Source organism: Athene cunicularia, assembly GCF_003259725.1.
Source record: "Athene cunicularia isolate RWA chromosome 13 unlocalized genomic scaffold, athCun1 chr13_part1, whole genome shotgun sequence".
Taxonomy (NCBI): Eukaryota; Metazoa; Chordata; class Aves; order Strigiformes; family Strigidae; genus Athene; species Athene cunicularia.
The window spans coordinates 7,402,705-7,429,848 of NW_020799117.1; the positions used below are offsets into that span (position 1 = coordinate 7,402,705).

General features: G+C 45.5%; 1 protein-coding gene across 7 annotated transcripts in view; it reads left to right on the plus strand.

Moving 5' to 3' along the window:
- GRIA1 (glutamate ionotropic receptor AMPA type subunit 1) overlaps positions 1-27,144 on the plus strand; it is a 194,611-nt gene that overhangs the window by 53,510 nt on the left and 113,957 nt on the right. For 5 of the 7 annotated variants that reach the window (XR_003399366.1, XM_026858088.1, XM_026858086.1 and 2 more), the window contains exons 1-2: positions 13,640-13,945; positions 16,103-16,240. The exons of 1 other annotated variant lie outside the window; for it this stretch is intronic. Coding sequence is in view for 5 of the 6 variants with exons in the window: in XM_026858088.1 (XP_026713889.1) it covers positions 13,864-13,945; positions 16,103-16,240 (220 nt within the window). In the remaining variant the exon portion in view is untranslated. Of the gene's footprint in view, positions 1-13,446; positions 13,466-13,639; positions 13,946-16,102; positions 16,241-27,144 lie in introns of those variants that run through there. One more of the 7 variants, XM_026858087.1, reaches the window with a different exon arrangement.

Below are 27,144 nucleotides of genomic sequence, written 5' to 3' on the forward strand. Positions count from 1 at the left end.
GGGGGGGGGGGGGGGTGCGGAGAAAGAAAGAGAGGAAAAAACAACTTATCTGAGGTATTACGATAAACATTAAAATGCAAAGGAGCTAAAGAAATCCAGATACCTTATTTAAAGAAAAAAAAAAAGAGAGGTAACAAACCCTGAAGCAGTTAGTACTGGATGTGGACTCTGCCTCCTTTGTTTTCATATACTGAAGAGCTGGGATATTCCCATAGACTTACTTATGAGGAACATGGAAATGTGCAGAAAGTGGCTTCCATCCTTTATTGATATTTCCTTTTTACTACAAGGAGTTGAAATGTGTGTATTTTTGATCCTGAATGTTGTCATGGTTACAGGACTACTTGGATGCTGCTTTTTGCACCCCACGAAGGCTGCCGTGCTCAGTGTGTGACGGAGCGGCTGCCTGCCCGTGGGTGCAGTTTGAGGCTGGCGATGGTGGGGATCAGCCCGCCTCGGGCTGGGAACAACCAAACCTTGAGCAGGGATTCCTTGGGATGGATTTCAGTCCAAGGAGGAGGAATGGAAATTATGTGATCACGCTCCTACCACTCTTACAAATAAATGCCTGCTAGGTAATGCTCATGAAATACCTACTCACTCCCCAAGTATATCTAGCCTTGAATATTTCTGTGTAAGCTACTTTTTAACCTGGTGGTTTGCTTAAAGGCCTTGATCTTGTGGATTCCAGGACTGTGGGCTTTTTTCAGTGTAGACTTATTTTTTAATCCATAGTTGTGAGCATTGTGCAAAGCAAAGCTGCATAAAGGAGAAAATGCTGGTGCTGATCTCCATAATGTCAGGTCTGTTTGTGCATCTTATGGAGAATCTCATGTCTGCCTGCAAGATCAAGTGGTAGACATACTGTAGAAGCTGTTGACTTTTCACTGAAAAATGGCAAATGAAATATTTTTGGCTGAGCAGTCGTGTCATAGTGTCCCCCCCCTTTTTTTTTTTCATGTTTTTATCCAGAGGGTTTTCAGATTTCCAAACATATACAAAGGAAGAGCTAGGAAGAAAATTATTTTCTATCAAACGCAGACAGGCAGAAAATGCCAATTTTCTGAGAGGATTTTTCTATGAAAGGTTGCAATTTTCTGTCAAAGGCATCTTTATTCTTTTACCAACTACCTAAAAATGTCACGTCTTGGGTCTTGCAGCGCTTTCCCCCCACACAGTGCAAATGGAGACTCATAGGATATTAAACTTCTCATTAGTTTTAAAACCACTTCGAGGTGGAATAAGGACCCGTGTGAGCAAAAGGGAGTGCTGTAGGTTGGAAACAAGCAGATTTGTGCTTTTTCACACTAAGCTGACAGGTAGCCTTGTACAAATGACTATCCGAAACACTTTCTCTCCTTTTTCTCTAAGTAGACTGTCAGATTGTTTGGATGCAGATGTCTGTGCCAAACCCAGGACACTGTATGGTCTTCAAACGTGTTTTGTGTTCTTGACAACCTGGGGGTAAAAAAAAAAAAAACAAACATAAATGAGCAGGGGAGAAAAACAAATGAACAAACCAGTATTTTCTGGGAGTTGTTAAAGTTTGAGGCAGTGAGGCTAGTCAGTGAACGCACGCTAATACACAAGTACCGTATCTTGACTTGCCACTTGAAGTAGGGAGACCATGAGTGGAAGTAGATGGGAACAAGTGGGGTGCCCTGTTTTGATGGACAGGCTTAAGTACGACTGTAAAATTGACAGCAGCAGTTTAATAGTTCAGTCTCCCACTCCTAACTCACCTTGCGTACAGGTACGAGCGTGTCTGAGTGCCTGGTAACTAGCTGGTGCCCAGGTAGGAGTGGTCCTGATTCCTTCGTCACCTACACTACTTTGATGTTGAAGGAGAAGTGAGTCTAATAATTGGGGACTGCAATTTGTCACAGTCACTTAGATGAAAAATCCAGATCTGATTATGGTTAAAATAGCAGATGTCCTGAATTCCTCTCCAAAAGGGGCACTGGGCATGTGAAAAGTGCTTTGTGGGGTGATGAAAATGGCTTTGCCCTACTTGATAACCTTTCAGTGACTCTGCCTGTAGCAGCAGGGAAAGGGATGAGCACTGTTCACTGCCAGAGAGATCTTTGCACCCTGGAACTTTCCATCACAGCTGCAGCTCCAGGCTGAGATGAGCCAAATGGAGGAAGGACAGGCATGGTTTTCTTCATCTCCATGTGCCGGGGAGCCCTTGCGGTGGCTGCAGGTTGGCCTGCAGCCATGGACATCAGGGCTCCATTTCCATCCCTGCTGCTGCCACCGCTTTGCGGCACAGCCTGATCTCGGGCCAGATGCTCATCTCCCAGAGCTGTCTTTGTACACCTTCCTGGGTGAAAGGTGTTTTGCTGCAAAGGGTTGTTATCAGTGCAGGGATCAGTGAAGAGGGCAAGGGGATGTGAGTGATAGGTTGCCTTTGCAGATAATTGAAAGCATGTCAGAAATAGAAGCAGTATTTAAATCGAGAGTCTTTGTGATTCTTCTCCACCTGGTGAGCCTGGGAGTTACGGGAGGCTGTCACATGGTGGAGAATTAACAATTCTGATGAGAGACTCTGCCAATTTGAATTGCTTATTTGGAGACCAGGGTAGGAGGGTTGTCCATTAGCCTGTCTCAGGGATTTCCTATGCGTGCTCCTGGATTGTCATTAAAGGAGCAAAGCAGCTGAAGAAATGCGTTCAGAGTGCAAATACTGGTATATGCCACCCAAAAGACCTATGTGTTGGGTTTTTTTTTCTCTTGAACTGATCTTATTATTGCAAAGTGCTATCAGACTAGCTTATATGGCTTTGTGCATGGGGCTGCAGGTGAGACAGTAAGGAGGACAACAGCAACTGCAAGCCACTTTCTTGGAGATCTATGGCTTGCATGAGGATGAGGAAGCATCTTCTTCTCTATGATCACAGGGTACATCCCCTTCCCCCTGGCACTCACAAATAAGCTGCCACAGGGGAAAAAATAGAAGCTGAGGATTGTACTGCAAAGCATCAGCCTCAGAGGTCTCTTAGGACTCCTACTTCCAACAGGCATCTTTTACAGTTACCTTAAAGGCACCGTTGGAGGTAACAAGGTCATATACTCCAACTGGTTGAGCCATCGAGGCATGTGCCCTTGCCTCCCTTCAGGTCGAGCCAACCAGCAAAGAGAGGAGCTCCTGCCTGGGCTTCCCATCTCTCCCAGGGCAGAAGTTGGTCTTTGTCTCCCCTTCCCCTACCCCTCACAGTACCACTTTGCAGCAGTGCAAGGATATCTGGGAAGCTGCTGGGGGAACAATGTGTTTGTGAACCTCAGTGTGGAAGCTCAAAGCTTCTCCAGAATTGGAGAACTCGTTGATTCCCCAGGTTGTTTTGTCATACATGTACACGTGACTGTGGAGAGTATCTCTGGACCTCTTCTAATGATTAGTCCATAGGAAAGAGTCTCACTGAATGGGTTCATCTGTGCAGCCCTCAAAGTCCTGTTGCCTGACATTTTGAAAACTGCCTAGGGCATTTTTATGTGCAATCCCATTAATTAAAATTAACAAATACCAATGGGCATCTAAATCCCCTATGGGATTTTGAGAACTAAACCAGCGTCCTCTGCCAGAGAGAGAGGTCTATTCAGTATTGCTCTCTTGAGCTCAAATTTTCCCTTGGGTTTGCTTGCACATTCCTTACAAAAGACTGAAGATTTCTCTGGAACAGCCCCCGCTCTTTTATAGTGCTGCAGTCACACAAAATAAATATGAAGTGAGCTGATTATATTCCAGGAGCTACGAGATACCACGTGTCAGATCCGAAGTGAATTGACCTTTCCACTCCCAGGTGGACAGCTCTGACCTTTTGTGATGCTGATGAGAAGCGTGGAAGAAATCATGATTAGGGGAAAATCGTGCTTTATTAACGTAGGCAGAGCACAAAGAACTCATCATCTAAAGACCTGCCTCTAGGTGGTGGGACACGGGAAAGAAAACTAAGATGCGTGTCCATGTTGTGTTCTCATTATAACACTAATGGGAGCAGGACAGCAGAGCTAAGAGGACAGAAGAGGTGCGTGATGGGGAATTATGCTTTGTTGTAGAGGCTTTCTTGCAGTGACAGTTATAGCAACAGCAGACCAGGTTCCTACTGGCTCAAAGCCTCATTATAATGCCATTTTACAGAAGTGGTATTATTTGGCAGAGGAAGGTGGGAAGTCCTGGTAACTGCAATAACACCCAGTTGAGTTTGGTAGGTTTAGCGTAGCTACAAAGTACCAAGGAGCTGTTAATGAATAGGAATATTTTTTGGGGCATCTGTTTTTGTCACGGTAACTGTGAAGCACAGACACTCCCCTTTGCAGGTTTGGGGGGAGGAAGGAAGCAAGGGTTTTTCTTGTACAGCAAGCATAGCTTCAGAAAGTGAGGAGGCTGGTGGGAGGGGAGGAAAGATGGGGGGAGAGCAAGCAAGCACATATTATATTCCAACTGTTTCCACGGTGACATTTCATAATCACAACTCTTGGGGGAAAACGCTTCATTGCAAAAGCTGGAGGAGGCAGGACGGCTTTGTGGATGCAGCCGGAGAGAGATAGCTCTCCCAGCACCTGTGGCTCACCATCCGGAGGACTTGGAAGCAGGGGCCAACTAAACTCATGAAGCTGTGGCACAAGCTCTGGGCAAGGAATTGAAATGCTAGCAATTATAATCTTTTTATTTCAAGGATGAACATTTATAAATAAATATGATATCATCACACTAGATAGGAAGTCTAAATACTTCCATATCTTGGCAGGAATTAGGAAAAGAGAGATGTATGTAGAAAAGAGCCCATAAGATGTGCATAGCAAAACATAGTTAAATAGCTGAAAGCAGCCTGTAGTTAATGAATTAGGTCACCAGGTCTTTGCATTCCACACTGTCTCTCTCTTTACTCTCAGCCCTAGAGTTGTAGCATGCAAGCGAGCTCCAAGCAGATGGAAACCTGCCTTTTCATCACTAGGACTGGTTGCGCAGTGTCCAGAATTAACCAGTGCTTTGCTATCAGCAAGTCTCGCAAATCAGTCAGTGACATATTATTCATTTGACAAAGCAGCACCATGTTCACCTGAATCGCTTCCAAATATCTGTGGTTCCCTGTGTTGTTTTAGGCAGTGTACCACTTGCTATCATGCTGCTACAGATGGCAATAGCTCTTGGGGGCTTTCCTATGAGACGTGGGCAGGGGAGGCAAGGGCTGTGACAAGTACACAGGGCTTTCATGCTTGGGGACTTTCCTTTAGTTCCTGAAGCACAGAGCTGCACTGTGGATTTTAGTCCCAGCCCTCCTGCAGGTTCTGTGAGTTTAGGTAAATTGTTTCCTCTGCCAGTGTCTCAGATGGGATAAATGTTCTTATATCACGGACCATTGGTAGCTGGATGATCAAAACTTTCTGTAGGCAAGGTGGCATGATGCTGTAGGTTGAGTGGTGCTGCTTCTGCAGAGCTTAATAGGAGCCTTAGGTTCCTTGTGTAACGTGACTCAGTGCAGCTGCCCAGTAGTCCTAGACTGTATCTAAACCAAGTATACTTAGATGTATATGATTTCTAAAGCAATTACTGCATCTTTATATTTCTGAAAAAAAAAGCTCATTTGCTCTTTTTTTTTTGTGATTGAAACTGCACAGCTCTGTGCTTTGTCTGTAGTACTGCATGTAGCTTGCTAATGATCTGCTCTGATCCGATTCCCACTCACTCTAATTGCAGGCATTGTTACACTGGGTTGCAAACTTTGTGGTGCGCCGGGTGACATGGTGTTTGTGTGCTGTTCTTTCTGTCTTGGTCAGCTGTTGGGAGTACAAAGGGAGTCTAGCTTTTTGTTTGTAATACAGCACTGATCTGTGCTTGTGATGTACAGAAAGTCTCCGGAAAAAAAATCTTGATGAGCACAGAAAGTCTCTAAATATGGGACACGTCCAAAAACACATAGTGTAACAGGGCTTGTATCATCTTTCTTATCTCTCCTTTCCAGCCTGGAAAACATGATGATTCTTTAAAGAAGACGTTTGTTTCAGATTATATCCTTAGCTTTCTGTCATTTTTGTGGTGTCTAAAGGATGAAGAGGAGAAATTATAGATAACCTACAGATCCTCATCAACCCATTAAGCTTTACAGCTCTTTGCCCAAATAGAGCAGCCTCACACCGATAGCAGCTGAAGACCTTGTAATTGAGTGTCTGTAAAATGCAGTTCCCCTGCAGCAGCCCATTCCACAGGGCAAAGCAGTTGCAATTTTTTTGTGGGGAAAAAAAATTTAAAAAAAGAAAAAAAAAAAAGTGAAATTCCTTCCCCCTCCAATTACACCTCTGCAGAGCTGGCAGCAACGTCTTCTGGCACGTCATAGCGACTGACCACACTATGGAGCCACGGAGGCCTTAGATGCTCCGACAGAGAAGCGAGGAGCTGGGACATCCCACTGCTATGGACCTCTGCCACACATTTGTAGAAAATTACTTTGTGGAACTTAAATGTTTTTGGGAGTTACAGAAGAGGATCAAAGACACACCTACAGAGTGCCTCTAGGCCAGGCAGTACTTTTACTAACTGGAGCTCCTCACTCCCCGTTCATCTCTTCTTTCAGCTAAGCGGTGCCAGTCTTTTCATTCTCCTCTCTCCAGCTCTAATGTTTTTCTCTGTCCCATCCTGAAGCCTTTCTGTGTCTTCTCTGTGCTCTCCCCAAGAATGGATGGGTGTCAGACTTGGTATTTATTCAGAAACTCTGCAAATCTTGGTTTATTCCTCTTCTTAACTGAAACCAAAAGCATTTTGCTTTCACAGCCATTCAGAATTCAAACTCTTCATACAAAATTACATAACGGTATTTTGTATCACAATGACTTTTTCTTCTGCCTGTATTTTGAGGGAATTCAGGTTATTTGTGCAGGGTCCACATGTGCAAATAAAGAAAATCTCTGCCTGTAGAGTTTTCATGAGTGTCTGTCTCGAGTCAGTCCTTAGTCTTTATGAAATCCAACCCTTTTAATACACATACAGCCTGCTAATTGGCGATACACCCCACCACGGGCGAGACTGAGACAGTCAGACAGGGTGGGATTCTGCATGATTGTGTGATTCGATCCGACATAGCAATTCCTATTTTTCTCCAAGATAAAGCATGGGTAGCAATTAAGGAATGAGGAGTAGAGATGTGAATATCTGTATTGATTGCAGAAACCAGTGACAGACAGACACTCATAATTCTGGTGATTTTTTAGGTTTTCTCTTTTGTGCATAGACTTCCCCCTTCCCAGCTGGGAGCAGGCAGCCTGCTACAGTCGGATGTGATGCAAGGACTGGAAATTGATACTTCTTTTCTTGACTCAGTTACTCCAGTTCAAAGCTTTGATTCCTTTGACTATTAGAAAGGCCAAGATCAGCCACCCTAAAGCACAGCCCACATGTTTGTTTATCTTGCATGTTAGCAAAGCAGCCCGGGAAACGCTGAGCCAGATGGTAATGATGGGATCTTTGCAAGGCTGTTTGAATTGCGGCAATTGCTGCTGCTGCTTTTTGGGTTTGGTTTTTTTTTTGGTTTTTTTTCCTTCCTAAATCAGCATCCTTTTATCTTCCTCATTTCACGTTTGTTTTCTGTGCGTCTTGGGTTTGATGCCAGGGATTAAAAACGAGTGTTGATTCATATATCAATATTAAACTGCATAATCACCTCAATCATTATTTGACTTCATCCGGAGCATTCACAATGTTTCGGGAACTTTGTGTGAAATAAAACTTTGTTGCATATACGAACATTCGACTGAATTATTGATAACCAGTTGCATCCCCTGTGTCCGGCTTTTCACATTAAATAATTATCTTTCCACATATTTTCAATATTTTTTTTAATACTTATAATTTATTTGGTTTTCCATTCAATGAGAAAATAATGTGACAGCACAATCTGTGGCAATAATCTTGGGGGGGGATATTCTCAAACAACAGCAGACCTACTGTAAATTTAATGTATTACCAGTAATTTCTTCTTCCTCTGGCGAGGCTTAGAGAACCATAAGGTGCTTTAATAACAAACAGGGATCCACCCACAACTCTGATTTATGTTTATGACTCAGCAAAGAACGTAAACTGAGACTAGGGCACAGAGTGTTTCTATAAGTAGTTATAAATCAACCATTCACCAGGAAAAAAAATGAGTACTAGCAGCTTTCCCTGTATGAGGAAGAGAGCAGTTTTGGGGTTGCAGATGACAGTCTTACTCTTTCAGGGGAGCCAGTAAAGGGGCCAGTTGGGATTCATCACAGAGAGGTGCGTAGTGTTTCCATGAGTGCTCACGTAGACAGCGACCCAGCGCAGGGCTGTTTGCGTCACTGTCTGACTGAACTGTCCCTAGTTGAGCATGTGAAGCCCATTGGGTGAAAGCAAACCCATCCTCAACAGGCCAGCTGGATGGTGGGACAAAACACTGTGAAAAATGAAGTTGCAGATCTGAATCTGTAGCGTTTGGTGCTTGTATCTGAATTGGACTGAGTGCACAGGTTACATCCTTAGGTGACTCCAGGACAGCCCCTGGCCCTTTGGTGCTGAAGGCTCCCCATCCAGCCACGCTGGCTGGCAGTGAAGCCCAGCTCGTGGGAGCCCATGGTCCTCGCCAGACTGATCGTACCCCGCGGGCACTCTGATCCAAAGCACAGCATCCCTTTGCCAGCTGCTGCTGCTGAATTTCCAGCTGAAGGGTGCGCAGTGTTTTCAGTGCCACTCTGATTGACGGGTTTATCTTCCAGTCCATTTACTTACTTAATTATTCCACAGTGAGTAAGAAGTCATTTCTTATAAATATGGTAATAAGTGGATCAGAATGACAACAGAAAAACATTCTGGTACAGTTTGTGGGAAAAGCTGACGTTCTCCAGTCCTAGTTCACATTAGGCTTCCCCCATCAGCAGTCAGTAAATTAAGAAACAATATCTGGTGATCTTAAATCATCAGCCCCCAGATGTTTGGCATTAGTCAGGACCTGCTTGGAGCTATCCTCATCTTGGGTGTTGTCCCTGTCCCACATCTTTGCATTTTAGCATGCATTGGAAAAGGATGAAGCTCATGTTTCCTTTAACTTCTTTGAGTTGCTTCTGGGATGTCAAAGCTTTTCAGTTGACAACTCCAGCTGCCATGTAAAGGAAACAGGGGCCACAGATACCTCAGGCCTGACTCATTGATGGGAGCAGATTTTTTCCTTCTGATACCAAACTTTGCTGAGGCTATTTTTGTAAAGGAGATTCCACCAAAAATTATTTGGCAACTACAGTTTGTAGATGCTGTTTTTCAGCATCTGGTGGAAATAATCCCTTCCAAGTTTAAAAGATTGAAGTGTCTGATGTAAAATAAACTATGTATGGATGCATGGAAATGACCATAAAGTGCCTGAAATCCCCCTGTTTCTACTTTAGTAGGAATTTTCTGAGTATGGATGAGTGAAGGGCTAAGGGCTTGGCTCCCTGTCCCTGCAGGTCTGAAATCCCTGTGCAGGGTGAACTCTGCTTTAGAAAACAGTCTGGGAGTGCAATGGGCTCCTCAGCCACTCTGGTCTCTCCGCAGCATCTTCACATGTGGGCAAACACCCTTGAGCTGTGCCACCCGCTCCTTGCTGGGCGATCCGGTGAGTGTGTGTGTGCACGTACAGCACACGTACGCTTTCCTAACCATGTCTATCGGTGTCATTTTTGTGTGGGTGGCACCAGTGACTGTGCATATGTTTGCTGGGTGTAGGTGTGCCAAGGGCTATCTGCACACACGCTTCCCGGTACGTCAGTGCTGTGAATGGAGGGAGCTGTCTCAGCCCTTTTCCTTTTTGATTACTCCCAAATTTTCCTCATTTTGAATTTCGGAAGTCTCTCCTCTCAGCACCTGCTCTACAATCATTCCTTGAGAGGTACATTATCCAAAATAACAAAATTGAGGTGAACAAGGCAGGGAGAGAAATGCACGTGAATCCATTAGCATTCATTTATGCCAAGGCTCTGCGAAACCCATATGAGAGTCTGTGTTGTTTGGAGTTTAATGAAATTAATCACTATAATTACATTTTGCTCTTTATCAAAAGCCTCCTATAGAGATTGTCCAGCTAGGAAAAAAAAAAAAAAAAAAAAGGCATTTCAGAAATAGTGGTATTTCAGTAGCCTCTTTAAAGACATTTAGGAGCATCCTGTAAAATACAGTGGGCACGGGGGGAAATAATTCTGCTGGGAGGTCGGACAGATGCCGAGTTCTGTTGATTTCCTCATTTTTTCAAGGCTGGAAGCTTCTGCATGTGAATGAGTCCTTTGTTTTTCCAAGGCTCCTGGTACAGAGATATATCTGCTGCAACAACCACTTATTTCCTATCCTGGAAACAAAAGCTCTGATAGTGGAGTCAGACTATTCTGCTCGTGTGGACAACTTCATGTCAAGGAAAGCAGAGCAAAGAGGAAGGTGGCAGACAGCCTCCTCAGAGACAAAACTCTCTGGCGTGCAAAACCTTGGAGCAGAAATGGCTGAGAACAAAAGTTCTTGCCCAGTACAGCAAGGTCAGCTCCAAGCAGGGCACAACGGGAACGGTAGCTCTGACGTATTAATTTTCTTATTCTCATGTCTGGCAAAGATTTTAAGTGAACCAGTTACACGCTTTTAAATTTTCTTGATAGCACTTCTTACCTTAAATTGAAGAGTTGGTTGGTTTTTTTTTCCTTTAGACCTAATTCTTTACACTCGGTTGCATGGATTAATCCCACAAGACCTTGTGGGATGTTATCTGTTAACCACCAGATGCCTGCCTGTCCCACCTATGTCTTAAGGACCCTTTGAGACAAAATACAGATCTTCAAAACCCCACTCCCTAGTATTTTTAGTTTATATGGCACTGTGCAATATACTTATATGCTGTATTGAATTATTTTGTTTTCTCAAATCTGAAAGGAGGAATAAACTCCTTCAATTGTTTTTTAAGGTTCTTGATAATTCAATTGGGCTCTTCTCTCAGAAGACTGGTGGATTGATCTGTCTTTCTGTCATGACCACATCGAAGTGTTTCATCAATTTTCCAAGACTTAGTTTGGTGTTTAGCCAAAAGTTCAGAAGCTATAATGCTTTGATGTTGATTTAAAGAACCTTCAGATCAGGTAGAGTTAATTCCTAACATCCTTGTGCTAACAAACTCTGAATAAAATGCTGTTACCTTTAGGGGAAAAGAAAATGAATACCTTCTTAAAATAATGATCTTATTACCACTTATCTTGTTACACTGTGGTGAGGTTCTCCTTGTTAAGCCACCTGCACTTTGGGAAGTTTATAGACAAAAGTAACATTATTAATTAATGCGACTGTGAAAGCTTTCTGTGAGCTATTACAATATTTTATTGTTATGGCTACTATTATTATCAGATAGGCTGTTTGGGAGTTTTGAAAATGTGCTAGCATCCTTCTGTTGCACTGGTTATCCTTCAGTGCCTTTCTTCAGATTATAAATGCAGCTGTTTCTATTAAATTCTGGATGGAAAGCAAGAGCCCATAAAACCTATCAGCAGGTTATTTTATCCTCAAATCAGTATTGCTTAAATTATACAAGGAGTGAAATGGAAGTCTGATGAAGGTACTACCTATCCAAGAGCAGATGTAAATTTGTTGTGCTTGAATATGACTCTAGGATGCCAGTCACCCTGGCAGTGGGACAAGGTAGGAGCATCTTTTGGCTCCTGTAACTGACTCCTGGATACCCGAGCAATTGCTCTGATGAACCTGCAGTCTCTGGCACTAAGAGTCATTGCTCTGGTCAAGGGTGGTTTGGGAAAAAAAGGAATGCATCCTAGAAGGATGTTTTATTGCTTGCAAAAAGGAAGATGCAAGTCTTCTGGGCTCTGTTTTTTTACAGTGTAACTGTACTTATTGTCCTTGTAAGAGGCCACAAAGTTGCAGGCATCAGTCCAACTCCTCTCTGCTGCAAGGTATTGAAGTATGGTGCTGAGACCCTACACCTACTCTGGAATTTATGTGGGTTTTTAAGTTGAAAGTCACAGTGAAATCCAGAAAACTGTCTAGGAAGAAGTTAAAGATCCCAAACTCTTATTTGCAGAGATGAAATGAAGGCCTGCACAAGGTTCATGATCCATTCTTATTTACCCAGAGCCTTTGCCCGTAGCCACATGAGGGATGATTTTTCAGCCATTGTCACGTTTGGCTGTGGAGATGCAGGACCATGTATGATGCTCCTCTACCCACGGCCTCTGTCACAGCTGGCAGGAAGGGCTGGATGGGGAAGCAAACCTATAGTAAATCTCTTTCAGAGGAAGTAGAGGACCTGCCAACAAATAGATGCTGTTACCTCTGTTTTCAAGACTATTCTGTTCATAAAATGCTTGAGGATATAAAGAGTACTGTTGTCCCTGCACTATAAAGTTATGTTAGACCTGGGCCCTGTGGCCAACGGGGAATGTCTCCATGCTACTGCAGATTTTGTAGGCTTTGGTCACATCCCATTCCAGTTTTCCCACTCTGCAGAGTCCTTGTCTGTCCAACTCTTTCTTATGTGGGAGCAATTCCCGACCTTTGAACATTGGTCACCACTCTGATGCTCTTCCCATTTAACCACATGCTTCTGGAGATGGGGAGTGGGGACCAGGGCAAGGCACCCTACACCAAACCAAGATGGGGCATCTGAGTCCTATTTCTAACTCTGCCCCAAACATCCTTTTTTCTTTCTGTTTCCTCTCTGCTATTTACCCCCTGTGTGTAATAAGGCTGCAAACAGTAAGGTCAGAATCTCTGTGCTTGAACATGGGTATCCAGGTTCTGGTGCAAGAGACCCCAAGTTTGGTTTGGGACTTTTATGTGTTTCAGAGGGGAAGCGGTGAATTTTCTCTACTTTCTGAGATGGCTATGACTCTGTGTTCACAACAGTTCTCCCACAAATATTTCTAAATCCCAGGTTGTTCCTAGGAGCTGTATTTTATCGTTGTTACTTTTATTGATTTTTTTTTTCCTCCTTTGTTTTTGAGCAAAGCTGCTTATGGTTAAATAAGCTTCAACCTCACTAGAACTGCCACAAAACAGCTCCTATAATGATCCAGGCTAGCAGAGCCACCTAATTTCACAAGCCTGCCCTATCTGATGGTGCTGGTGAGCACAGATTCCTCCACATTAAACGCAGGGGTGAAAAGCCTCGTAGGTTAACCGTGGGCAGGAAAAATCAATGAGAAAGATGATGGGGGGGTGGGGTGTCCTTTTTTTTCATCCTTCGGGATCTCTTGCTCTGAAACCCTTCTTTCCAAGGCACGTTTGCAGGATACGACCCTCTTTGTTATCCTCATGAGCCAGGCTGTAGAGACTTATCAGTTCAACTCCTGGACCCAGGGGTGAGAGCCCAGGTTGGGAAGCTGGATCAGAGGCAGTGGAGTTTAAGCCCTTTCTCTAGAGGAGTTTGCCACCTACTGATTTGCAGGTTCCTCTAGCTCCTGCCAAGAGAAGTTGAGGGGGAAAGCCTGGAATTTAGGGGTAGGTGGGAATTGCCCTCAGAGACCCCATCCAGGACCCTCGGGTGGGATAGGCGGGGCGGGGTGGGGGGGATGCGGTACCCAGCTGTTGAGCTCCAACTGGGAAAAGGGGAAGGAGCTGGGTGGAAGCGCCTGGCGTGTGCGTGTGTGTGTTGTGTGTGGCGGGGGAGGGATGTGGATGAGGAGCGGGCTCTCTTTCTTTCTCACGGGGCTCAGTTAATCCTGCTGCCAGGCGGTGTTTAGCAGCAGTCTCAGCGCTGGATTCCGAGCGAGGGAGACGCGCAACCCTGAAGGCGCAGCGGAGGGGAGGCGAGAGAGGCAGCTAAAGAGAGCAGAGCGGGGGAAAAATCAAATCTATGCTTGGAACTGGGCTTCTTTTTCGCCAATGCAAAAGGGAATATGCAGCACATTTTTGCCTTCTTCTGCACCAGTTTCCTAGGGGCGGTGTTAGGGGCCAATTTCCCCAACAATATCCAGATAGGTGAGTGCAGAGCTCGGGGACGTTTGGGGGTGCCGTGCCCCGGCAAGGGGGGGCAGGGGTGGAGAGGGGGCGGTGGGGGAAAACTGACCTGCTCAGTTGCTTGGAAAAGCAAAATACGTGTGTGTGTGTGTGTGTGTGTGAGAGAGAGAGAGAGAGCGAGGGGGTGAACCGCGAGGTCTGGATTTGTGCGTTGGTACCAGCTTTGCAAGAGCAGAGATATATCAATTTGGCTTTGGGGGAGGGGAAGATTGGGAATAAATGCCTGCACACACATCAACATAGAGAGAGAAAAGTGCCTCTGAAATGGAGGAAGCACGAAAAAAAAAAAAAAATCTGGTTCTTGCTCTGAGAAATGCCTGGGCTGCCATTGTGCGTTGCTGCATTTGCAAAATCAGAGGTTGCATTATGCGTTTTTGTGAGGATGCTCTCATCTGTAGGTAACTGGGACGAGAGGTAACAAACAGGCGCTCTCTGTTGTTGTTGCTAAAGAATTAAGGCCAGAGCTATTGGAAGAAGATTTTCCACTGAAGTCTCTTTTCATTTCATGCTACTTGCTTCCCCTGCACACCAGCAGTGCCTGTTTGATTCCTTTCTCCCTTCCTGTAACTTCTCAGCGCTCCTCTCCCTCCCCCGCTCCCTCCCTCCCTCCCCCCCAGGTTTATTATTACGCTCCCATTGATCTTTATTGATGATGGTTTGTAGCCTAGCCCCAAAATTCTTTTCCCTTGCATGCCGGTTTTCTTTCCCGCCTCCCTTCTCTTTACAATGCCAATCAATTGCTAACCCACCAAGTTCAGGCAACTCCTGTCTGACTCCAGCTGCACAATCGGTGCTTTTATTGCTGTTGCTGCATCCTTCCCTGACTCCCTTTAACCCCAAATTTGTGCAACATCCCAGATTTTTTCCTTTCAACAAACACATATAGCCGAGCTTAACTCGTCTACTAGCATCTTATTCCTCTGACACCCATGATTAGGCTGGAGGGTGGGAGGAACGGGGCGGGGGTGTGTGTGGGGGGCGGATATTCATGCACAAATAGCCCTTTCCACACAACAAGGAGATGCCCTCATACTAAAGATGTGCAGAGTGCAGGTCTCTGCACATTTGTTTCTTCCCCAAGCCATCTGCCCTGGAGGGGTGGGCATTAATAGTTTCATTTTCATTCCACCTTGTTGCTAAGTGCTTTCTTTCCCTACTCGTAAAATGCCAATTACAGTGCTCTCTTTAAATGCAAATAATTACAAGACGGTCTGAATTTAATACCATCTTCCTGGATGCTGTGAAGGGATCTGCCACAAGCCAAGTTTCCTGCTGTGGGAGCGGCAGGAAACTTTTCCTAGGGTCGGGTTATCCCGGCTGGTCTATGGGGAGAGAAAGGCTCTAAGCCTGGGTCCAGCCTGGTCCCAGTTTCTGTCCTATTTATGTCAGCCTCTGGTTCGGGGCTTGTCTGTACTTCTGCTCAGATCGATCCCTTTGAGGCTCAAGCTTTTGATTTCCTTCCCTCTTTGAGTCTGGCCACTGTCACCTGTTAAATTTAGGATTTTTCCATGCAGCAAACTTCCAGTAGCAGCAGTTGTTTGGCCATGGGTCTCACGTTGCTCTGGCTCTCGCAGCCCTGTCCCCCATCCACCCAGTGCTGCACTCGTTGGGTCCGTCTGCTCCATACCCCTGAGTCCCATAGGGTGGGGGAACCCCTGCACCCCTTCTGGAGCAAATGCCTCCTCTTAGTCAGCAGGGTTTAAACTGAGCCTAATTACAAGTGAGGAGAGGAGGAAAAAAGACTCTCATTCCTCCTTTATAAAGGTAACCTTGACAGTGCTTCCATTTCTCTTTCTTAAAGTTATGGGGGGTGAGGAGGTTGAGCCAAAGCCCTGGTTCACCCTGACCCCACAGGCTGCCAGGCCCACGGAAGCATCAGGGCTCCTATATGTGATCCAGGCGTTACATAATGCACGAGCTGTAAAGGTTTTCTGCTCCCAGCCTGTCCACAGTGGGCACGAAGCCCCCCAGGTCTTGCATGCTGGAGGGTTTCTGAGTGTCGAGGCACTCCCTGGGCTGGGGAGCTGTAGCCTCTGCTCACAGGAATATTTTGGACTGAAGAGGTTGCTAATACGGGTGTGTTTAAGACCTTTCTTCTTGTTCTGTTTTTCTCCCCAGGGGGGTTATTTCCTAATCAACAGTCCCAGGAACATGCGGCTTTTAGGTTTGCGTTGTCTCAGCTCACGGAACCCCCTAAGCTCCTTCCCCAGATCGACATTGTGAACATTAGCGACAGCTTTGAAATGACATACACCTGTAAGTAGCGGCGTTTGCCATACTTTCTCTTACTTTGGTTTCTTTAGTCTTGGCTGGGGTTTTTTTTGTGTCAGACATACAGGACATCTTGCTCAAAACATGCAGCTTGCCTTTAGGTTCCATGCAAGAAAACCCCAAACACATTGGCAAACAATTTCTGAATCATTTGGGTTTGTGCTAAGACATAGGGGTGAGATAGTGCTGCAGTTATTCAGCATGTCTTGCATTTTCTCTTTCATTGCTTCCAAAACAGTGTAAAACCCCCAACAATTAATTTCCTCTTGTTTCTCTAACCTCTGCCCAACTCATTATGTTGAGGTTTCGTTCCCATATTTCCTATAGCCCTGATGTACAACAGAGACACCCCTTTCCACCCACTGGGTGTACAGAAGTCTCTGTTTAGTGTGAACAGCTTTTTCTTCAGCCCCAGTTTAGCCATCTGTCCTTGTAATTTAGGAAAGACCTAGCAGAAAACAGCAGCTTGGTGCAAGTGGAGTCCATATCCACAGTAAGGGGCATGCCTGATAATGCAGGGATGTAAGAGAGTTCTAGTTTCAAGAACCAGTGAAATCAATGGCTTTAAAAACAAGTATTAAAGACTGAATTCACACCCCAAAGTCGATGCTGGAGTGTGTATCTGTATCCTACTAAAGCACAGCACATTAACTGTGCTGTTCTTAGATGATACAGTTGGAAAAAGAAAAACTGGCTTGCCAGGTAATGCCAAGATTAACAAGCAACAAACAAGACTGGGAGGGAACCAGAGGAAAACAAACCCCATAAAACAGCCCGGGGGTTGCGTTAGGGGCTGTTGCAGCATTTACTTCCCTTGGAGCGAGCGGCGCGGTGCTGTGCTGTGCATGGGGGGCTCGCACCGCCAGGATGCGATGCACTAAGAATTTCTCGGTTCAACTTGGTGTCAGACACTGCTTTCACTCTCTGAGCCTCTGTGTGTGTGTATGAGGACTGTCAGGAGGGACTGGAGGAACCCTTCCCTTTGCAGAGCTTGTTGGATTGTTGTTGGCTCATGTCCGTAGTATCCTTTTGATTCACCGAAACATCCTCTTGGCAGTTTAGTCATGTGGAGAGTGGCGTAGAGGTGGACACAAACTGTTCTCTCTGCTCAGAAATACACAGAAGGGAAAAATGCTTTCCTGCAAAAAGAACCGGGAATGTACAGGAGGGGAATTAATAAGGCTCTTTGAAGAAAAGAAAAATATTGTATTTTTTTTTCTCTTGGAAGGTTTGCAAATAGAAGATTGCAGGAATTTCCTGGCCGGTGTGACATAAGAGAGAGAAGTAACAATTTGGCCACACTTTCATTGGCGTGTCTAATGACACATCTAAAGATTTTCTATTTTTCTTAATATCCCTCTATTTGCCAACTACAAGGTTTCCATCAAGGTAGAGCAACTATTTTAGTGCAATCCAATGGCACTTCCTTGGCAGGAAAACTAGACAAATAGAAAAAAAAAAGACAGACCGTGTATCTATCAAGGGAAAGCGTCACCCACCCGGGATAGAGTTGCTGACTCTGGCTGGGGATGAGCTATTTCAGTGCTGATAGCAGGAAGAAAGTAGAAACTGCAAGAATATCAATAGAATAAATTCTCCATCTGCACATAGTTTTCCCTCCCTCTCTTTGCCTGCCACTGATGGTTTTGTTTACAGCATTAACGTTGATAGCAAGACCACGATACTAGTGATGCTTCAGAAATCTGTCATTAGTACCACGGGGGCGGGGGTGGTCTCACAAAAGCTGAATGGAAGCAAGACAACCTCCCAAAGGATGTTATATTTGAGCTCTATGTAGGGCACGTTGTCCTAGATCAGACCAGCGGAGCACTCCTCACAGCCCAACTTCACTTGCCCTCATTTTCCTTTTCTTATAATTAAAAACTTCCTAAGTTCTTCCAGACTATGAAGGCAGCATTTGTTTTGTAAGCACAAAAGAAGATATTATTCCATGTACCCTAGGGGAAAGAAAAAAACAACCCAACCCAGGCTGATAGGAGACTTGGTTTTAGTACTCTAGGGCTGGAGTGAAACTTTTGACAGGAATTATCTCTTTCCTCATCTTCCAGCAAATTCCCTTCCTGTTTGCCAAGACTAGATATCAGCAGAAAGATCTGTTTATTTACAGAGAATAAAAACCCTGCCCACGCAGTGGTCCTTATCTTCTGAGAAAAGACTGGCCATGATACTGGCTCAGTTAAAAGTACCAGTTTTTGTTCCCATGGAGATAGAGAACACAGCATTTCCTTGTCATTGGCACTACCTGTTTCTCTGATGGCTAAGTCAGGGGTGTTTGGACCCTATAAACCTGGTGCTGCCCCTGTCAGGATCTCCTGCAGGACCTCTGAGGAAGACTAGTAGGTCCCAGCCCCATGGCAAGTCCTGCCTCGTGCTAGGATCTGCCCTCATGTGCTAAATGCAGTCCTTATGGCAAGTGCCTGAAGTAGCATCGTTCAAAATACAGAATATATATTAAGAATCAGTGGTGATGGCAGAAGTAAAAAGCCTTGTTGGGCAGCTTGCAGGGCGATGATGAAGTGGCGGGATGAGCTGCAGCAAAATGACAGCACCCTGTCTAAGGAGATTGTATGCAAAATGTATGTCAGCATCAACTGTGACACCTCTGCCTGACATATATCTGCTTACCAGTTAGGATGAGCAAGCTTCTCTGTGACAGTGGGTGAATTTACAGTATGAGATGCACCCATTTGTGCACAGGTGACAGTGATAGGGAGCTGTTAATGATGTGCTAGTGACGATCGTAAATTGGTAACAATAATACCCATGAAAGTGATAAACCTGTAAAATACCAGGAGGCTGCTGTTGTGCTGGGCTGCCTGTGACAGCCCAGCAACAACTTTTGCATTTCTGATGTTTCCAGTTGTGGACTTTTTATCATTACGCAGTGATTATGAGTACCTCTGTGTGGGGCACCATCCATCTACAGGGTCCTGTGGTCCCTGTGCATAACATGTCAGTAGATTATGATTTTAAGCAAACTGTAATCATTAAGAAAGAAAAAATAGGTAGTAGATACGATGTGCAGCAACTTCATATTTCATGTGTGTGGTTGATGCTAATATTGTTGTATCACTGAAACACGGGCACATTTCAATAACTCATATATCTTCCTGAATTCATTCCACCCCACAGAATAGATGGTAATGAACATGCTCTGTGTTTGCACCTGAGTACGTGGTGTGGCTTACGGCTAGGAAAATACACACCTGTTAATTTAAAGGTTCCTAACTAAAGGTTGGGAGACTATATTTTTGTGCTGTTTCTTCGAAGGCCAAAGCAATTGGTCATGGGGAAGGTGGATTTAGAGTCCTTCCTTCAGCAGAAGTATATAGCAGTGCGGGGTGACTATAAAGGGTAAAGTGATGGTGTGCTGTAGCTGAAAGGTTTGCTTAGTGACATAGCAGAGCAAACCCTTTTGATCATCTTTAAAGACATGTTCACAGGTTCTGTCTTCAGCCATGTTTTCAAAAGAGCTTTATGGCCTCAACACAGTCTCTAGCAAACTCTGCCTGGCTGGGTTTTGCTGTGACTGTGCTCAGGGCAGACCTAGCACGGCAGGGCTGATGGTGAGGCCTGAGCTGGGAGGTGTGGGACGGGAAGAGGGCTGCTCTGTGCCAGATGTGGAGACGCACGGGGTCTGAAGCTTAAGAGAGAGTTGCAAATTCCTGTTCCTGGGAAGTCCAGTGACCATGAGCACCGTGTCCTGTCGGCAGCAAAGAGATGAGAGGCTGCTTACTTGAGACAACCTGTGCTGGTAATGCTTTGATTCTTCACCTCAGCCTCCATTCATGCACATGTAATGCACATCCCCATCCTGCGCATAGCCCAGCTCCTTGGGGAATGCGGGTTGTTTCAGCCGCAGCTCCATGGCTTCATTTAATTTGTGGTGCAGAGCCTCCTGCTTGCAGACTGGCTGGAGTCCCCAGGTGAGCCCTGGCAGTGTCAGGCAGACGGTGGTGGTTGCTCTCACTGTCCGGGGAAGACAGTGGCTCAGCAGCAGATGTCCCTGGCTGTGACCTGGGGGACATGCCCTGTTGAGTGGTACTCACAGAAGGTGAGTCACCAGCTTGGTAAATCTGTCCCTGCAAAACTCACTCCACTTCTCAGGGATGACCAGCGACTAAAAAGCCCTCCGTTCAGTGCAGCCCTGTAGCTTTGCTGATGCAGCCATTGGATTTTGTGTGCTTTGGTGTTGGGCTACTGAGAAGGGACATTCAGGGGCTGCACACCTGAAATGCACAGGTCTGCACAGGACAGCAGCAGTGTTTTTCAGCTGAAAAAAAACATGTAAAGAGGCTGAAAAACAGTTAATCATTTATCCTTCTCCTTCCATGTATGCACAGCTACAGTTACTGTGGGGTCCATACTGACTACGGGCTCTGGGTGCTGCTAGAATATCAACAGTTGAATCTGTTCTGCATATTAGAAAATGAACATGTAGTTTGGAGTCTCTTCATATTTTATCAAGGCCTCCCAGCACCAATTAGAGAGGGATTTGTAGTGATCACTCACTCTGTGCTTATGTTCTTATCAATAGCAGCAAGCTTAGATCCAGATCAGCTATGAAATGAAGTACTTCTTTTTCTTCTTTTTCTTGGATACTTATGTATATAGATAGAGTATTTCTGGAGATTGCTTTTTATCTCTCAAATTACCTCTCAGAGACAGGAAGGAATAGGCAAACATTTGAATGTTGTCAAACGAGGATCTAAATTTGGCTTAATTAAACAATTATTGGGTGTTGAATTTAAAGGAAGCTTCTTTGTTGACAAACATATGATGGTCGCCATTTCTTGGAAAGGTGTTGCTGTAATTATTCCAGCAGCAATCAATTAAAATGCAATTTTTTTATAATTAAACTTCCACAGTCTAAATAAGACCAGCCTTATAATAGTATGTAATTGTTGTGTTGGTAGACTTGGTTTTATTTTTGCGGTGTCAGAAATCTCATGTAAATGCTTCAGGATTTTTTTATTTTTTTCTCTGCAGAGCTCAGGATGCTAGCTATGACTACTTAATGTGAGTTAAGCCAACAGAAACATGGATTCAGTGATCAGATGCAGTCTGATTAATACAACACAGGTACTACAAGGAAATACATCTCCTTAGATTTTGGAATAGGAAAGGATGTGATGCAGGCAGATGAATCACAGAGAATCAATTCACGTTAGAACAAATTGAGGTTAAGGATGCTCAATTTCTGGCAGGGATGGGCTGTAGCTTTCTAGTGAATGCATGTTTGTTTAGTGAGGTGCCAGCACCTTACAAAGTCAGGTCCAACCCTAAGGAGGGTGCTGATGGGTGAAATCCTGCCAAACAGGAGGGAGCTGCTCCTGTGGGTGCCACCAGCCTCCTGTCTCCAAGGTCTCTGCAGGGGTTGCAGAGTGGGCACTGGATGCTCGGCAGTCACAGCTGCTGCTGAAGAAGGTGCGAGCTTGTCCCATGTGCTTTCCCCAAGAAGAAAAAGGATTTAAAACCTGAGTGCCGAGCCATTTCCTCAGCTACAGCTGCCAAGACAGGACAGGTTGTCTTTCTACCTTCACAGATCTGGGCATGGAGAGCCTTGGGTGAACATGGGCCAATATCATCAACAGGGACACTGATGGGGCTCCACTGTCATTTGGCAAAGGCAGCCCTGCCGAGAGGCTGGCAGCACCTGTCAGGCATCAGGAACGGGTTTCCCCCAGTCTTCTGTGTCCAGTTCTCTCCAAAGGGCATGGGGGGCACTTTTTGCATGACTATTTTTATGCATTTAGTTCTTTATACTGGGCTGTGGGAGCGGTGCCTGAGGAGAAAAGCTGATATGACGCAATTAGGAAAAATCAGAGGAGGAATAAGGGGAATTTCACGCCTGCAAATCTATCTGCTCATCTGGAAAGGTTCCCAAATACTCATTGGTGACAAGTAAAAAAGACACTGAAGAGGTAAAATTTGGGCTCTGCAGCAGGCAGAGAAGGGATTTGGGAAACAGTGAGCAGCAGAGGCCAGACCTGTCCATTGTGTGACAGTCACAGTTTTCACTCACAGCTTATCCTTTCTTCTCTAAAAATAAAGATTTTTTTTTTTATGTGATAGGGGTCCTACTGAGCCAGAAACACACAGGCTCTATTTTTTGGTATATTAGCAAGGTGAGAGTGGAAATCTTCATGTGGCTGCAAGGAAGGCAGCGTGGGGAAGCACGCTGTTCCTTTCCAAAACTCTAGTGGGAATTTTAGATATATACGTTTCCATTTTCCTTAATAGGGTTACGGCCCAAAGACAACATCTGTCACTAGAAATAGTCCCGGTTAGCTTCAGTGACACGTGAAGCTCAGAACAAACACAAAATCAACATGCTCCTTAAAGAGGGAATAAGTCAGGGAGACTTTAATATTCTGCAGATCCAAATTCTTCAGCGTGCAGTATTAACACAAGTTTGAAGACAAAGATGCATTTCTTTCAACTGCATTCCTTTAAAGAGAGATGGGGGTTTAATTCTCTGCTTTTAGTTCCGTAGGACTGAAGGAGGGTAACGTTCTTCCCTGTGAAAAGTGCCATCTGGTAGAGCATGGGATGTGCTCTGGGAGGTTACAGGGACTTCTGAGGAAATCATGTATTAGGCAAGATGCAGAAGAAGGGCCAAACTGAGCCATTAGCAATCCACAATCATCCCAGAAAAAACAAAACAAAACAAAACAAAAAAAAAAAAAACAAAACAAAAAACAAACAAACAAAAAAAAACCCCAAAACTGAATTATTAGAATAATAACAGCATGCTACCCAGCAGAAACTGTTCCCTGCTCACCTGCTGAACTGATCACTCATTAGCTTACACAGTAACGAGTCTCTCGTTGATTTTCTCAAGCTGCCCTTTAGCAGCCAGACCCACTTGTTCCCTCTGGGGCATTCTTAAAAAAAAAAACACCACGACACAACGTAAAAGAACAACACCCCCCCAGCAATATTGATTCTTTTTATTAATGTATTAGTTATTTTCCACATTCTCTGCAAACCACACCCTTGCCAATCCTCATCCAGGGTTGCAGTTTCAGGTGGAGACATCCTTATGCATTGCAGGACTGATTGATCCCTTGAGGAAGTATCAGTGAGAGGCAATGAAGAGGCAAGTTAACAGCTACAAATTGCCATATTTTGGCTTCTTCAAGAGGGTCTTTTCATTCTCTGATTTTATTTGTTTTTGGCAGAGTGGAGGAGTGCAAAAGAAAACAACTGATGTCTAAGACTGAGATGTAACATACAACTGATGGCAGGATTCTTGTGTGTATATAGCATATGTGTCTGCATCTCTCTATATGCCATAGGAGTCTTGGCATGATTTAATAAGCAAGGTCCTGTAACTGCTAGAGGAGATGAAGTGGGAGGGAGATGAAAGGTTGAGAGATTGGAGGAGAGGTATAGAAGCCAGAGGAGAAGTACAGAAGCCATTGTAAGTAATCTGGATGCAGCATGGAAGGATCTCACAAGAAAGGGAGAGCTATTTCTCACCTCCCTGCCCTCCCAAACACTTTGCTTTGATCTTTGCTAGCAGTAAGCTTCCAGAGCAAAAGACATCAGTGACTACACTGATTCAGACGTGGTTTTTCTCCAGTGGGCCTGCCTATATCCGCTGAGTACCCTGAGCCTTGTTAGCTTTCCTTCCACACAACACCCACAGCCCATGTCACGCCGTCCGTGAGAAAGAGGAGGGTGTTGCTATTCTGGCAGGTGAGAGAAGAAAAAATTGCCAGCAAGCATGGGAGCTCGTGGGGAGAGCATGGGCAAGCAGAGTCCAACAGAGAGCACACAGGGATGGAGGATGGAGTGCTGGGTCAGGAGCAGCACTTGGAGACACGGCATGGAAAAGGGGACAGGCAGCAGCTCTAGCAAGACTGTGGACATGCCGTGGCTGGAGTTTTCCCTTGTCTCTGTTTCCAGCCCTTAGCTGAGCCAGGGGAGGTTTTGCTTTGCAAGGGCTCTGTCTCCTGCCCAAATATGAGCTAGAGTCTGCTGGTGTCTCCCATCTGGCCAGCACTGTAGCTCCACTCACTCCTGGCCTCCCTCTCCTTCCTGCAACTGCCACAGAGCCAAACCTCTGCTTAGGGCAGGGAATCCCCTGCATGGGATGAGTATTGCAAACTGGCAGTGTATTTAACACAGCCTGCAGCTCTCTTGCTCTGTGACAGTCCCAACATGCCACTGTGCTTTCCCCTCCGTCAGCCCTGTGCAGCAGGACACCTTACATCCTTATTACATGATGAGCACCTCCCATTTATATATGACTTGTTGCATGATGCACGTGAGCAGGGGGCCGTGTGTTGGTCCTGAGATAGGACCATTTGGCCAGGGAAAGTGAGACAACAAATGCTGAGATGTAGACGACGGTGGGGTGAAGGTTAGCTGGAAGGGAGGCTCTTGTCGGAGCACAGGTGGTGGGGGAGGCTTGGGGATGACCACCTGATCCGTGTCTAGCAGGGACCCAGATCAGCAGGGAAATGGGGGCAGGGCTGGGCCGCCAGCACTGTGTCTGCAAAGGGCTGAAGCAGCCCGCAGAGCCGCAGCCGAGAAAGGGGCCTGGCCTGCAGGGAGTTCAGGAGAAATGTCTTTGTGCAGAAGGTGATTAATGTCTTTAATGAACTACCAAAGGAAGTAATAGGAAGCCAAACCACATACAGCTGCAGTGGGGGAAGGGGCTGAGGGGACATTGCTGTTGCAGGCAAGGACGAGGAAGCGAGCTGTGGCACAGGCCATGCAGCGATGCTGTTTCCAGTTCACTGTCCCAGAAAAAGAGTCAGGCACAGCAGCTGTCCCTAGTCCATCCTGAGCAAAAGCAAAGCTGAGTGAATTGCACAGATTTAATTGGAATTAATTCCGTCTTCCAGCCTGTCCTGGTTCTGGGGTCTTTTCTGCTCAGCTCGTTATGGCTGTGCCAACCAAAACCCACTGTCTGCAGCTTCGAGGTGTGGGGATGGTAATCTGGGAGTCCCTGTGCTCATCTCCTCTGGGGACAGCAAAGGGAGATTCTCTGGGGAGCGCAGAGACTTGCTGGAGGCTGGGACCTGGAGGAGCCTAGGTTGACAGGCATTAAGAGTCATCAGTTTTTTGGGAACCCACAAGAAATGTGTGGATGAAGTTAGGCAGATTTCTAACATTGAGTCATCTTTATCATAACATCCTCCACCTTAGCAGCCTCATGTGCCAGACTCAGCAGACACCTTGGAGGGAGCAGATACCAGCACCTCTCCTGAACTCGCAGAACCCCACACGGTCCTGGGACAGGAGGATGCCCATTCACAGTCACCCACAGACTGGAAAACCAGCTCTTCATGTTCCCAGACATGCCCATGTTCATGTGATAACATTTAAGAGGGCAGTGAGTTCACCATGCAGCTCCTGGGCAGGAGGCGAGATAGCTCCTGCATTTCCAACCCTGCTCCCAGAGTAACCACACACCTTCAGAGCTGAGACCTTCTGCAGAAACCCCGTATCACCTCTTGTTCTGGAGTAACTAGCCCTAGTTTGGGGTATGTGCTTGCTCTGTCAAAGAGCTTGCTCATTCAAGCATCAACAAAGTTTTAGTGAGGCTTAACAGTCATGCTGAAGTGGGAAAACCAACACACAACATTGCAGATAGCAGCTGTCAGTTGAGAGACCATTCTCAAACTTCTCTTCTTTGCTTGGCAAACTTCAGTCCATTAAAGCTTGTTCTCAAGCGAAGTCTTTACATGTGTCCTCAGTACAAACGCAGGGTGCACTGTCCCCTTACTAAACCTTTCCTCTCTCTGCAAAGTTCCAGGTAAAGCAACAAAACTGCACACTTATCAGGTCAGTTCTGCTTTGCCAGATGTCTGTGGAGGGACAGAGGGAGAGGGGAAGAACCAAGCCCAAGTTTGACCCAGGGTGCTCATGTCATACTGCTGCTTCTGTCCCTTAGCAGCATCTTTAAGCAGCGGGTTCTAAATCCTTAAAGCATGAAGAAGGGAATTTGTCCCTTCCAACTTTTCTGGTTAAGGATTAGATACTCCTTAAGGTTAGCTCTGTAATCAGCAGAGAGCTCTTCTTTTGAACAGTCAGACACCCATCTTGGCACAGGGAGGAATTGCCCTCCAGAGGTGCCTGCTTATCTTCCTTGTTGATATGAGAAGCCAAGGTGACAAACTCGACTTAGTCAGTTTACTGTGAGACCTTGAGAGGTAGGTAATACATCTGCAGACTCCTACCCAAAGTGTCTGCAGCTGTATTATATTCTTCTGCTAATTCCTCAATACTCTGCTGAAGGTGATATCTCAGCAGTACCAAACATTTTCCTGCTCTCTCTGTGAACAGCCTGTAAAGGCTTTGATAAAAGCAGGCATCACATTGCAAACAGACAGTTCGCAGTTGTGCTATTCTGATGTATTGCTAAGAAGTGATGAAAACATATGTTCATGGCATAGAAACTGCTCTTCTCAGGTTCACCTTCTGTATTTTGTAACAGTACCGCAGTGGCCCCTGAAGGGCAGGGGCCTGCCGTCATCCAGAGACATGCTCTCATCCTCTTAGCCTCTTCTGTTTCTCACTTTTCATGGGCTCACTGCTGGCAGTAGTGTTTGCAGTGCTCTAACAATGATGTCTGGGTTTGCTTTTTGCTGTCTTTACTTTAAGCAGGCCTCTTTCTTTCTGTTGATGTGCTCCTGGTTGATACTGCCTTTCCCTAGGAGTAGGCTCTGGGGGATCATAGAGTTGGTATCATCAGGGGAGGAATGACTTCGGATGCTAACTGTAGCATTTTCAAAATAGCACCTGGGGATTTGACTGAGCAATCCCCACCAGCTCTAATGGGAAGAGCACAGCTAAGTCCTGCGTGACACTGGAACAAACAATCTTGTGAGCTTTTTTGAGGGGGGGGGGGG